Raw genomic sequence first — 13,415 nt, 5'->3', positions numbered from 1 at the left:
TCCAGTGGCTTTCACTGGAGGTTAGTTCTTTATTCATTCATTCATATGAATAAGTGGCCAAGTGTCTGACTCCTTGTAACCCCATGGACTGCAGCACACCAGGCTTCCCTGTCCTTCACTATCTCCCAGAGTTTGCTCAAATTCATGTCCATTGAGTCGGTGATGCCATCCAACTATCTCATTCTCTGTTGCCCCCTTCACCTCCTGCCTTCAGTGTTTCCCAGCATCAGGGTCTTTTCCAATGAATCTGCTCTTCGGCTCTTCACATTAGGTGGCCAAAGTATTGGAGCTTTAGCTTCAGCATCAGTCCTTCCAATGATATTCAGGGTTGATTTCCTTTAGGGTTGACTGGTTTGATCTTCTTGCAGTCCAAGAGACTCTCAGGAATCTCCTCCAGCACCACAGTTTGAAAGCATCAATTCTTTGGCACTCAGCCTTCTTTATGGTCCAGTTCTCATTATCTATGTCCCAAAATGCAATGCAAACTAATTGAAGGGAGAAAAAAATGAATAGTTTATGTAACATGAGTAATCTAGGGGGTGAATCAAATCTGGCTCTAAGGGAAAGCTGGATCTGGGGCTCTAGGAATAGGAAAAGGGCTGAGTTTTCCCTCTTTCTTTGGTCCCTCATTCCATTCTAATAAGACAGCTGCCAGCAGCTCCAGGGCAACATGAGCTTCCTGATTCCACAGCAAGGGGAACAAGGAGTTTCCCAGAAGCCCCGGTGACTGTGTCTTTGTGAGTCACTGGCTCTGATGGGGTCACGTGCTTCTTGAACCTGTGAAATGGGATGGTCTGATTGGTTTGGGCTCTCATATGTTCCCCAGGGGCTGAGCTAGAGAAATTAAGGAACAAAGTCAGTCAAGGGAACCCAGGAACAAAAACAGAGTTGGGCAGATGCTGGGCGTGCAACAAGAGATGTTCAACACCCTGTGCTGCTCTGAGGCAGCAGAGGGCGGGCTGGGCCCTGCGCCCTCACTGAGCTTATATTCTAGCGGGAGTGTTGACCCTTAACCCGATGGCCCTTTGCCTCCCTTCCCTTCTGGCCCAAGTCCAGCCCAGAGAGAGGAGTGAAATTAACTGTCCTTTGTTATTGGGACATTTCCTGAGAGCAACAAAGGGCCTTTCACAGGAGAACACAGAGCAAGTAGATGCAGGATGACCTGGAAGTCACAGAATTTGGTTGTTGAGGTGCCAGATGGAAGACACCCAACAGGTCATGTTCAGAATCTGGAGCTGAAACACACATACTCTTAAAGAGAAACATCCATATATGGCCAGTGTAGCAGGTACATCTTTTGGAGTGAAGGGCGCTGGGCTGGATCCTCAGAAACTGAAAACGCACGTAAGGTTCTACAAAAGTCGGTGCTCGATGGCAGCCAAGTTCTCTTCCAGGCTCACTCTGGCTGGACGTGTCCCTCTGGGAACTGCCGGGAATTGAGGCCCCAGGAACTGGTTCTCAGGCTCACCCGTCTCACCTCTCAGGCCCACCAGACCACTTTAAGTGGAGAGTTCTAGGTAGAGGGTATAGCAAGTGACAAAACTGTGGAGAGAAAGAACATGGAGAATCCAAGGGACAAAAAACAGAAGGCTGGAGCAGAGAGAGAGACAGGGTGGGCGATGAGGGTGGACGTGGAGTTTGGAAGCCGAGGAAATGGGTTTCATCACTATCCTGAGAGCCTGGGATGCCCTTGACAGGAGTGAAGTAAGGACAGAGTGGGAGAGATGGGCTGTATGAGTTTCCTGGGGCTGCTGCCATTAAAAAACAAAACCAACCAACCAAACAAAAAGTGTGGCTGAAATGAGAGAAATGTGCTGTTGGAATTCAGAAAGTTAGAAGTCTGAACTTAAGGTGTCAGTTCCCTCCAGTGACTCTGGGGAGGGGTCTTTCCTGGCTCTTCCAGCTTCTGGGGCTCCTGTCAGATCTTGGTTTTCCTTGTTTGCAGCTGTGTCACTCCAGCCTCTGCTTGTCTTTGTGCAGCCCTCTTTTGTGTGTGTGTGTCTGTGTGTGTGCTCTCCTCTTATAAGCACCGGTCATTGGTCTTAGGGTCCACCCTAATACAGTATGATCTCATCTTAACTAATTAACACCTGCAGAGAGCATATTTCCTATAAGATCCCATGTGAGGTTTTAGGTGGACATGAGTCTGGGGGGACACTTCAGTTCATAGTGGTGGTCTGATATGACTCTTACTTGGCACAAAGGACTCCAGCAGCACGAGGAACGGGTTGAAGGTTGCTAGCATGGTGAGCAGGAGAGAGGCGGAGGGAATCTGGACCAGGATGTTAATGGTGGCGATGGATGGAGTCCAGAGATGCTTCGGAAGCAGAATCAACAGGACTTGGTGATGGACCAGGTGTGGGCAGATTGAAAGGGAGATTGTAAGAATGTGCCCTAGGTTTCCAGGTGCTCCATCGTCAGTGAACCCAACTTGGTGAGGCTTAGGGTAGGATATGAAATAGACTTGCAGAAGGAAGAAAAGGGAAAAAAAAAAAAAAGAAAGAGAAGGTGGGTTGGGCTTGTTTCCACCCCAGGAGCTTTGCGCACAAGCTGCAGGAGTTCTCTGGGGACACCTCACCACCTTGTGGCTCAGCGCGTGGGCTCCACACAGGAATGCTGATGGCCCAGCGATAGAATAAATAACCCTCCCAGTGAGCTCATCCTAAATTAGGTCTCTTCTCCTTGCTCACTCCAGCCCCTAGACCGAGGAAATTGCTGACAACGTGACGGAATGTAGCATCCTGCGGCCCTGGGGCTGGGACTGCCCAGTGCCAGGTGACAAGTTTGCTTTCTCTGTCCCTTGGTGTGTGAGGGACATGGCCTGACACAGCGGGCAGGGGCAGGTGCTCAGAGTCCACATCTCTGACCCAAAGTGCTGGGACATGGGACAAGTCCCTACCTTTCTTCCTTCTGTGGACTTCTGGTGTCTTAAAGGTAAAGAACATGCTCACTGGAGCCAGGCAACCTGGGTTTGCTTAGTCTGGGTTAGTTCCTGGTGGCTGGCTTAGTAACAAACTAACATAAACTTAGTGACTTAAAAGCTACAGAAATGTAGGGACTCTCCTGGTGGTCCATTGGCTAAGACTCCATGCTCTCAATACAGGGGACCCAGGTTCAATCCCTGGTCAGGAAACTAGGTCCCACATGATGCAACTAAGAGTTAGCATGCTGCCACTAAAGATCCTGCATACCACAACTGAGACCCGGTGCAGCCAAATAAATAAGTAAAATAAATATTACAATTGCTTTGTTGTTGTTCAGTAGCTAAGTCATGTGTGACTTTTTGTGACCCCATGGACTGCAGCACGCCAGGTTTCCCTGTCCTTCACTGTCTCTCAGAGTTTGCTCAAACTCATGTCCACTGAGTTTGTGATGCCATCCAACCATCTCATCCTCTGTCATCCACTTCTCCTTCTATCCTCAATCTTTCCCAGCATCAGGGTCTTTTCTAATGAGTTGGCTCTTCGCATCAGATGGCCAAAGTATTGGAGCTTCAGGGTCAGCCCTTCCGATGAATATTCAGGGTTGATTTCTGTTAGGACTGACTGGTTTGATCTCCTTGGGGTCCAAAGGACTCTCAAGAGTCTTCTCCAGTTCAGTTCAGTTCAGTCGCTCAGTCGTGTCCGACTCTCTGCGACCCCATGAATTGCAGCACGCCAGGCCTCTCTGTCCATCACCAACTCCCGGAGTCTACCCAAACCCATGTTCATCGAGTCGGTGACGCCATCCAACCATCTCATCCTCTGTCGTCCCCTTCTCCTCCCACCCCCAATCCTACCCAGCATTAGGGTCTTTTCCAATGAGTCAACCCTTCGCATGAGGTGGCCAAAGTATTGGAGCTTCAGCTTCAACATCAAACCTTCCAATGAACACCCAGGATTGACCTCTTTTAGGATGGATTGATTGGATCTCCTTGCAGTCCAAGGGACTCTCAAGAGTCTTCTCCAACACCACAGTTCAAAAGCATCAATTCTGCGGCGCTCAGCCTTCTTCACCGTCCAACTCTCACATCCATACATGACCACTGGAAAAACTATAGCCTTGACTAGACGGACTTTTGTTGGCAAAGTAATGTCTCTGCTTTTAAACATGCTATCTAGGTTGGCCATAACCTTCCTTCCAAGGAGTAAGTGTCTTTTAATTTCATGGCTGCAGTCACCATCAGCAGTGATTCTGGAGCCCAAAAAAGTAAAGTCTGACACTGTTTCCACTGTTTCCCCATCTATTTCCCATGGAGTGATGGGACCAGATGCCATGATCTTAGTTTTCTGAATGTTGAGCTTTAAGCCAACTTTTTCACTCTCCTCTTTCACCTTCATCAAGAGGCTCTTTAGTTCTTCTTCATTTTCTGCCATAAGGGTGGTGTCATCCGCATATCTGAGGTTATTGATATTTCTCCCGGCAATCTTGATTCCAGCTTGTGTTTCTTCCAGCCCAGCGTTTCTCATGATGTACTCTGCATATAAGTTAAATAAGCAGGGTGACAATATACAGCCTTGACGGACTCCTTTTCCTATTTGGAACCAGTCTGTTTTTCCATGTCCAGTTCTAACTGTTGCTTCCTGACCTGCATACAGGTTTCTCAAGAGACAGGTCAGATGGTCTGGTATTCCCATCTCTTTCAGAATTTTCCACAGTTTATTGTGATCCACACAGTCAAAGGCTTCTCCAGTACCACAGTTCAAAAGCATCAATTCTTCAGTGCTCAGCCTTTTTTATGATCCAACTCTCACATCTGGGCATGACTATTGGAAAAACCATAGCTTTGACTAGATGGACCATTGTTAGCAAAGTGATATCTCTGCTTTTTAATATGCTGTCTAGGTTTGTCATAGCTTTCCTTCCAAAGAAAATAACTCCCCCCACCCCCCCAGAAAAAAGCCGAAACACCAACACCAAAAACCTCTCTTCTCATAGTCTGCAGGCCAGATGTCTGAAGTCAGTGCCTCAGGGCTGAAATCAAGGTGCAGGCAGAGGCCATGCTCCCTCTTAAGGGGAGAATACTTCTGGCCTCGTCCTGGTGATCACCCTGGTGGCTGTTGGTGATCCTTGACTTTTGACCCCATCACTCCAGTCTTCAGGGACAACATCTTCAGGTTTCCCTCTGTTTCCTGCTTGTAGGGGTACATGTGATTGCATTTAGAGCCCATCACATAATCCAGGACACTCTCCCCATCTCAAGGTCCCTAATTCAATCACTCTTTTGATCCCTGGGTTGGGAAGATCCCCTGGAGGAGGAAAAGGCTACCCACTCCAGTATTCTGGCCTGGAGAATTCCATGGATTGTATAGTCCATGAGGTCGCAAAGAGTAGGACATGACTGAGTGACTTTCACTTCACTTTTCCTTTACTATGTCCAGGGATTAGGACCAGAGATTTTTGGTTGGGAGGCAGAAAGTAGCTTTATGTTGCCTGCTACAAACTCTGCTTAGAGTCTGCATGGCAATTTACTTTTCTCTCTGTGTCTCTGTTTCCTCATGTGTAAATAGCAGAGACTCTGCTTTTAATGAAAAAACCCTGTTTCTTTGGGCTTCCCTGGGGGCTCAGTGGTAAAGAATCTGCCTGCCAATGTAGGAGACGTGGGTTTGATCCCTAGGTTGGGAAGATCCCCTGGAGAAGGAAGTGGCAACCCACTCCAGTATTCTTGCCTGGGTAATCCCATGGACAGAGGAGCCTGGCGGTCTACAGTCCATGGGGTTGCAAAGAGTCAGATACAATCTTGCGACTAAACAACAACAACCCCAACTTCAGGTGGCCACAAGGTCATTGGAACACAGACAGCATTTCCTGGGATGCCTTGAAGCTTGAGGAGATCATATGTCTTGGGTCTAGCCAGTGGGAAGTATATAATCCCCTTCTCTTTCTTCACGTTTGCTGGTTGGGAGTTGGACATGATGGCGGGAGAATTGGAGCAGACATCTGGGACCAGGAGGTCAACTAGGGAATTTAATAAGAGGAACATGTTTCTCTCTCCTCCCCCTTCCCCTTTACCCCTTGTTCTTCCTCTTCTTACCCTTCCCCTATGAATATTCCTCTCTTCTCCCCCCCCTCCCACTTCTCCTCCCTCTCTCTTCCTCCTCCCCATCCTCCTCTTTGTCATCACTGCTGCTGCTTTAGTTCTGAGACTCCTGGACTCTTAGGCGACCTTGGCCACGACACTCAGCCCTCTGACCAGCTGAGCTTTGGGGATCTTTTCATGGAGTGCCTACCTGGGCCACACCCACAGTTTGCTGTTTTTTAGTCTTTCTTGATTATTAATACAAACAAGCAGTGACTAAACAAGCTGCTGTGCCGGGCACTTGACATACCTGGCTTCCAGACTTTACAGCAATTCCTTTGTAAAATGATCCCTGTGTAAGAGATCGTGTCATCTTTATCAAATTCCTGCTGTCCAGTGTTACAGGTGAAGAAGCTGAGGCTCAGAGCCCCACAGTTTCACATCTGGTGGGGATGGAATCAGGGGTCTGCCTGCTTCTTCAGCCATGGCCCTGCGTCCTTCCACGATAGTTTACAGAACCCCGAGAGGGGACTGGTGCTGGGTCAGTAAGGGAGACCAAGAGAAAAAAGATCAGCCCCACCCTTAAGGAACTCCTCACGGGGAAGGGCATGCTGGCTTCTGGAGGTCCTCTGGGGTCAGCTCCGGGGTTTCCTGGAGAAGGCAATATGTGACCGGAACCATGAGGAGAGAGTAGGGTGTATCCAGGGGCAGTGCGGGGAGCTCTAGGGTGGTGGGATGAGGGTGTGCTGGAGAATCAGGAAGTGGACCATTTGTCCTGGGGATGGGTGAGGGTTTTTATTATTATTACTATCATCATTTATTTATGTGGCTGCATCCGATCTTGATTGCAGCACTTGAGATTTTTAGTTGCAGCAGGTGAACTCTTGGTTGCAGTCTGTGGGGTCCCTGACCAAGCATCTAATCCAGGCCCCCTGCAGTGGGAGTGTGAATTCTTAGCCACTGGACCACTTAGCCCTGGGGTGAGGGTTTTGAGTCTGAGCAAAGTAGTGCTTTCTCTGTTCACCAGGAGATCTGTAAGTTTCTTCCTGTCTCCGAGAAATGTGTTTCTCTTTATATTAACATAGCACATATTCATTGGGAGAAAATTTGGAAAATACAGGAAATCATAGAGCAGACCTCTCCACCTAAGTGGAGTAGGAACAGGCAACCCACTCCAGTATTCTTGCCTGGAGAATCCCACGGACAGAGGAGCCTGGTGGGCTACAGTCCATTGGGTCACAAAGAATCGGACACGACTGAAATAACTGAGCAAGCTCCACCTAAGGATTCACTGTTGTGAGATTGATTAGCATCTGTACTCACCCTCATGGACCCTTCTGATGTAGGCATCCCACTGCCAGCTCTTCACATCGCTGTGTCCTGACAAGGCGGAGGGGACAGGGAGCTCTCTGGCCTCCTATCCCATTCATGAGGGCTTCACCCGCATGACCTAAGCACCTCCCCAAACCTCCACACCCCCCACCCCCAGTGCTGCCTCACTAGGGGTGAGGATTTCAACATGAATTTAGGGGGTGGGGTGGTCACAGACATGTAGTCCATAAAGAGTGCCGCTCAAGACCCTTCCTGCCCCCCTTTTATAGCCACAGCTCATCCCACCCCTGGCAGCTGATACTATATTCTCCATTTCTATAATTTTATCATTTCAAGAATGTTATATAAATGAAATTACACAGTATATAACCTTTTGAGACTTTTTTTTTCACTCAGCAGAATGCCTTTGAGAACTACCCATGTAATTCTGCATCCCACAAAGGGAGGACTGCATTCAATTAGATGAATAGATCGTAATGTATTTAACTAACCCCTCCTACTACTTAGTTTGTCCACTTAGAAGTTATTTTGAGTTAGGCTGTGACAAATATCCTTGAAGCCGAGCATTTGCTTATATAAAGTATTTGCTTATATAAAGATTTGTTTCTGAAGACAGATGCACCACGTTGGACTTGCTGAGTCACACATGTTTTAAAATACAACACCTCGCCTAATTGGCCAGTAGAAGCCATGTCCTTATTTTCACCCCTCCCACTAACATGGGAGACTGTTTGGGTCCCTACATCCCCACATCCCTCGTCCCTCTTGCACCACTTGGGCATGTGAAATCTTAGTTCGCCAACTAGAGATGGAATCTGTGCCCCCTGCAGTGGAAGCAGGAGTCTTTTTTTTTTTTAATTTTTAATTGAAGGCTAATTGCTTTAAATAAATAAATAATTTAAAAAATTGTTGCCGACAAATTTACAATACCATCATTAACGACAACAAGCCCACTGCTTGGGCCAAAGGGCCATGTCTGTGAGCTGGGTACTCCCAGGACCATTGGTTGGCAAGTAACATAAAGGTTTCAATAGCTAGTCGTCATCCCCAAATGCAAAGTATCAGCTCTCCTGGGTCCGTGGGTTCAGCAGAGAGGAACAGGGCTAACAGAAATGGAGAGGTGGGAGAGAAGTGGGAACATGGAGGAGTCCTGCCTCCCCCACATACCAACCGCAGACCCCTGCAAGAAGCCCCTTCTCAGGGAGGGGCTTCTGCCTGCAGTGGTTCTTCCCCGAGCCATACGGGGCGGCCCTACCTTGCTGGCCCCAGCCCGAGCCCATTCTCACTTCTGGGTGGGGTGTGATTTCATCAAGCGGCAGGAGCTTGTCAGCGCCGTTGCTGCCTGTGATCAGATGCACAGATGTTCGAAACTCAGAAAGGTGCTAAAGAGGCTGCTGGGCCATGGAGGGGGGTTGGGTGGGGAGAGAAGAAGCTTCTGGAAATAAGACAAGCCAGTCCTCGAGTATGATAGGGCCTTGGTGGGACTGAGAAATGGTCCCTCATGGGGGAAGGGTCAGGTCAGTATTGTCTGGGGACAGTGCTAGCTGGCCTGGGATGGGGGTTCAACCTGCCTCCAAGTCCAAGCTGGGGAGCTCCCCTCTTCCACCCCGTCAAGTGCCCCAGGGTCTCCCATCCCTTTGGATTGGGCATGGGCCCCCCTTCATTCACTTACTGTCTCATTCTTTTCTCAGCTCCTTTGCGCTGAACTTCCATCACGATTCTGGGTGCTGCGGAGAGAGCTGTGAACAAGAGGCAAAGCACCCAGCTCCCTCATCGAGTGGGTCAGATGGAAAGTAAGTCAACAGGTAAGCATGCAGAGCAAGGTCGGAGCCCTGGTCTGTCCACTGCCTGCCTTGCTTCCCTGGGACTCCTCTGAGCCCTCTCCAATCCCTCCACAATCACCACTGTCTCCTCTTTTCTTTTGCCACAGGCCACGAAGGTCCACAAGACAAAGCCCATGTCATTCACAACTGTACCTGGCTTCTCTTTCTGGGATGCTGGAGAGAGGATGCACGTGATGGGCATGTGCTGCTCCAGGTGAGTGCAAGCGTTTGCCCTTCCAGGCAGGGCTGTGGGGCAGGACAGGGGCAGGGCAGAGGGTGGTAGGGATGGGGGAAGGTTGGAGTTTTCTAACACAGCAAAGAAAGAGCAGCGATTGCAAATCAGTTAGGCATTGTACTAAATGGTGGAGGTTTCTTTCCTGCTACGTGTTTATGGCCATTTGGAATCATGTATTTGCTTGTTAATATCTGTCTTCTCCACTTGCTTGAAATGATCAAGCCACCAGTTACTGGCTGCTTCCTTGTGTTGCTTTACGTGTATTCGTTCATTCAAGTGTCACAACACCTTATGAGGTAGGGATGGTCGTGATCTCCTGCTTATAGTACAGGAAATTCAGGTACAGCAAGAGGTTAGGTAAAGGTGCCCAAAGATACACAGCTAGCAAAAGGAGAGGTCTGGCATTTGAACTTAGGACCAAGATCCTGCGTTCGTAATTTCTGTCCCATGTTGCTTTGTGGATGAATGAGGGCAGGGGCCGTGCCTGTCTGTTCAGCACCGGGTCCCACAGTGTCTGGCTTGGAGTTAATGTTCAGTTCCTATTTGTGAAATGAATGAATGGATGAAGTCACCTTTACCAGGATGGGTGGTGCTACTTCTGTGAGGGGTTATTGGGCTTCCTGTACTGTTTTTGTTTTAATTAGGTTTGGCATGTGCTTAGCTCTTGACACATGGCGTAGGTCCACTGAGAGGATGAATGACTCTGAATTTGTATTAAGCTGAGAGGCATAAAGAGAGAGAGGGCAATTGGGAGAGAGAATCCTACCTTTGGATAGATGCATGGGAACCTGGCTTCCAGGGTCACGTCTGTAGCCAGGATGAGACAGTTCGATGCTGCTAAGTGCACAGATTGTCCTAGTGTGGGCTTGGGGGTGAGCTCTGGTGTTTTCCAACAAGAAAGAGTTTTTGGCTTCTTTGGGTGTGGTTGAGTGGCCTAAAGGGGTTAGACCTGGAGTCACCCACCAAAGAGCAATCTCGATGTGTGGATTTATTGCAAGCATTGGCCAAAACCATCTGCTTAATCTCTCCTTCATTTACTCATGATGTTCATTACAGAAAAAGTGGGGAGATCAGACGAGGTATCTGAAAACAGAGAAATCCCTCGTGGTTCTACCACTCAGTTTATTTTATTTTTAATTTTTAAAAAATTGAAGTATAGCTGATTTATAATGTTTCAGGTGTACAACAAAGTGATTCAGTTATTCTTTTTCATATTCTTTTCTGTTACAGATTATTACAAGATGCTGAACATATTTCTCTGAGCTATATAGTAGGATTTTGTTGTTTATTTATTTTACATACAATAGTGTGTATCTGTTAATCCCAAATTCCTAATTTATCCCTCTATTCCCCTGCTTTGGTACCCATAAGTTTGTTTTTTGTGTGTCTGTGAATCTGTTTCTGTTTCAGAAATAAGTTCATTTGTATCATTTTTTTTTAAAGAGCCCACGTGTATGTGATATCATATTTGTCTTTGTCTGACTTACTTTGCTTCCTTTAATAGTCTCTAGGTCCATCCATGTTGCCCCAAATGGCATTATTTAATTCTTTTTAATGGCTGAGTAATATTCCATTATATATTTTATATATATATACATATATATATATAAAATATCTTCTTTTATCTATTCATTTATTGATGAACATTTAGGTTGCTTCCATGTCTTGGCTGTTGTAAATAGTGCTGCTATGAACACTGGGGTGTATGCATCTTTTCGAACTAGAGTTTTCATCTTTTCCAGATATATGCCAGGAGTGGAATTGCAGGATCATACCATAGTTCTATTTTTAGTTTTTTAAGGACCCTCCATACTGTTCTCCATAGTGGCTGCACCAATTTACATTCCTAACAGTGTAGGAGGGTTCCCTTTTCTCTACCATTTAGTTTACATCAGCTAAATCTGCTAGTATTTCCATAAATGGTATATCAGGGCCATTAGGTGTTTAGAAAGAACATGGGAAGATAGAGCCATGTTATCACCAGACGGTGTTTGATGGAGCCATTAGCACACAACTGTGCAGGTAGGGACCCCCTGACCTTCATCGCCTGGCTGGCCAGAGGCACAATGTGGTCCAGGGATAAAAGCACCCTGTCAGCTCCCACCGCTCCAAGTCAGGAAGGTGGGCTGCTCTTGGGAAATTTGGGATGGGGACCAAGGGATGTCCCAGGAACAGTCCAGTGAGGAAGTGACCATCAGCAGTGGGTGAGGACCCTGCCCCTTCCTGCCTTGGCAATGAAGCCTGTGGGGGTGCCCCACTGTCGCCTTCCTCATGTCTGTGAACCCCAGCCACTGGACCGGTACTCCTCTGCCCTAAGGCTTCCTGTGGAAACTGTGTGAGCCTTGCCATTCCTGGGGCCGGCAGGAGTGATGGGAGCGGCTGCCCCTGGGAGTGGTCCTCAGCCAGTGACCCACTGGGTGGTACCTGAGTCCCTTCCAGTGGGATGACCTCCAGGCCCCCCAGCAGCACTGAGCTCCGGTCGCTCAGACCCTCAAGTGGCAGCTGGTGACACTTTCTGTGCTGCTTCTCTCACTTCCCATCCCCCCACCCCACCCCCAGGTGTCCTGTGGACTCACCTCCCTGTCAAATCCTTCGCATTCAAATCCTTGCCTTAAAGTCTTCTCCTAGAAGCCCACGGTCTGCCTGCATGACACGCAGGAAAGGAAGACAGACGGTAAAACCGATGCTGGTGACGACTGCTCTAAAGGGAAGCCCAAGAGTGGTGGGGAAGCTACGGGGACTCAGCCTAGAAGGAAAAGAATACCTTTGCTTTGCTGTTGTTGTTGTTCAGTTGATAAGTCATGTATGACTTTTTGTGACCCCATGGACTGCAACCGGCCAGGCTTGGCATTCTTGGCCTTGCTAGTTGCTTGGCATTCTCAAAGACATATTGTCATAGGGACCTTTTCTCACATACAGGAAACTCTTAGAGCAATTCAGAAACCTTTATCGAGTGCTTCCTTGGTACCAGAGGTCCAGCCTCAATACTGAGGCCAAAAAACTGGATTTCTCTCATGCAGTTCAAGATATAACCGGAGAGACACTGATCAGATCATCTAAGGAACAAGTGTGCAGACGCAGATGTGACACGTGTGGCAAAGGGGAGGTGAGAGGTGTCCCGGCTCCTTTCACAGGAGGCTTTGACTTCATCGGCTCCGTGGAGTGGAGCTCCAAAGCACAGGGAGGCTTTCACCGGATGCAAAGGGAGGGACATGTGTTTCAGGCAGAAGGTCCGGCATGTGCAAAAGCACAGGGATGTTGGGCAGCGTGGCTGGAGAAGCCGCACAGGGCCAGTGAGATGCACTCGCAGGGGACGAGACTGGAAAATGCTGTCCCTGACCTTCAAGGGTTTTACCCTGGGAATCTCAGAGGCTATAAAGCCAGTGACAGGCTTTAGCTGACATGATTTAGCTGAAAGAGATCACTCTGGTTGCTATGTGATCCACTCAGAGTTTATCTAAAGATTCCTTCTGTCCCCTCCCCGCCTCTCTGGGCCATTATGACCCTCAGACTGGAACCCAGAAGCAGGAAGGCCAGGATTGGCCTCAACAGAAATGATGGTCATCCCATGGGAACCAGCCCACCGCACAAGGTTCCTCCTCTTGCCAATTGCTGTTCTGTTTCCAGAGGCATGTTCCCACCGGAGGAGTAAGTGGGGTTGTGCGGCCTTATATAACATTTGGACGTCCCTCGTGGCAGGAAAACAGGGCTCCTGTCAAGCGATCAGCCCCAAAGAGCACGCCTTGGATCTGATAAACAGACGTTGGCAAACAGGAGGTTTGAAGGTGGTGCCAAGCGCTGTGGTTTGGACTGGTCCTGCGAGGGGAGCAATCGAAACAGCTAACCATGTGCAGGAAGGGAAGACGTGGGGGAAACTCAGCTTGATACAAAAGAGGCAGTGTGGGCGGCGGAGGGCCGCCGGGCACGAGTCGGCGCAAGGGTCTGCCCCTCACTGCAGCCTTGAAGGCGGCTCCCAGCCCACCCAGAGGGATGCTGTGCTTGCTGGTCATCAACCATCACTGTTCAT

The 13,415-nt window shown here is 48.6% G+C and overlaps 1 protein-coding gene and 1 long non-coding RNA gene across 2 annotated transcripts in view; one reads left to right on the top strand and one right to left on the bottom strand.

Moving 5' to 3' along the window:
- LOC145533356 (uncharacterized) overlaps window positions 1-13,415 on the top strand; it is a 153,669-nt gene that overhangs the window by 15,566 nt on the left and 124,688 nt on the right. Inside the window, exons 2-3 of the long non-coding RNA XR_014074017.1 lie at window positions 9,022-9,135; window positions 9,261-9,367. This is a non-coding gene — a long non-coding RNA (uncharacterized LOC145533356). The remainder of the gene's footprint in view (window positions 1-9,021; window positions 9,136-9,260; window positions 9,368-13,415) is intronic.
- LOC145533354 (uncharacterized) lies at window positions 16-12,866 on the bottom strand. Its single transcript, XM_081560561.1, has 7 exons — window positions 11,999-12,866; window positions 9,003-9,069; window positions 8,586-8,672; window positions 7,322-7,378; window positions 2,194-2,463; window positions 1,251-1,542; window positions 16-485 (listed from the first exon to the last, which is right to left on the bottom strand). Exons 3-6 carry the CDS (start codon window positions 8,608-8,610, stop codon window positions 1,514-1,516), a joined length of 381 nt encoding a protein of 126 aa, XP_081416687.1. The 5' UTR covers window positions 8,611-8,672; window positions 9,003-9,069; window positions 11,999-12,866; the 3' UTR covers window positions 16-485; window positions 1,251-1,513.

The sequence above is a fragment of the Giraffa tippelskirchi genome, chromosome 13, assembly GCF_054371585.1.
Source record: "Giraffa tippelskirchi isolate mGirTip1 chromosome 13, T2T-mGirTip1v1.2.pri, whole genome shotgun sequence".
Classification (NCBI taxonomy): Eukaryota; Metazoa; Chordata; class Mammalia; order Artiodactyla; family Giraffidae; genus Giraffa; species Giraffa tippelskirchi.
This window is presented reverse-complemented; position numbering and strand designations above follow the sequence as displayed.

Bases quoted from the DNA above. Each gene is read 5' to 3' on its own strand.
- LOC145533354 (XM_081560561.1), bottom strand. From the start codon at position 8,610: ATGGGCTCGGGCTGGGGCCAGCAAG. The intron at 7,379-8,585 runs GTAGGGCCGCCC...CCGCCTTGTCAG, and splicing joins CTCGGGCTGGGGCCAGCAAG to GACACAGCGATGTGAAGAGC. The intron at 1,543-2,193 runs GTAAGAGTCATA...TTCTCTCCACAG, and splicing joins GCTGGAGTCCTTTGTGCCAA to TTTTGTCACTTGCTATACCC.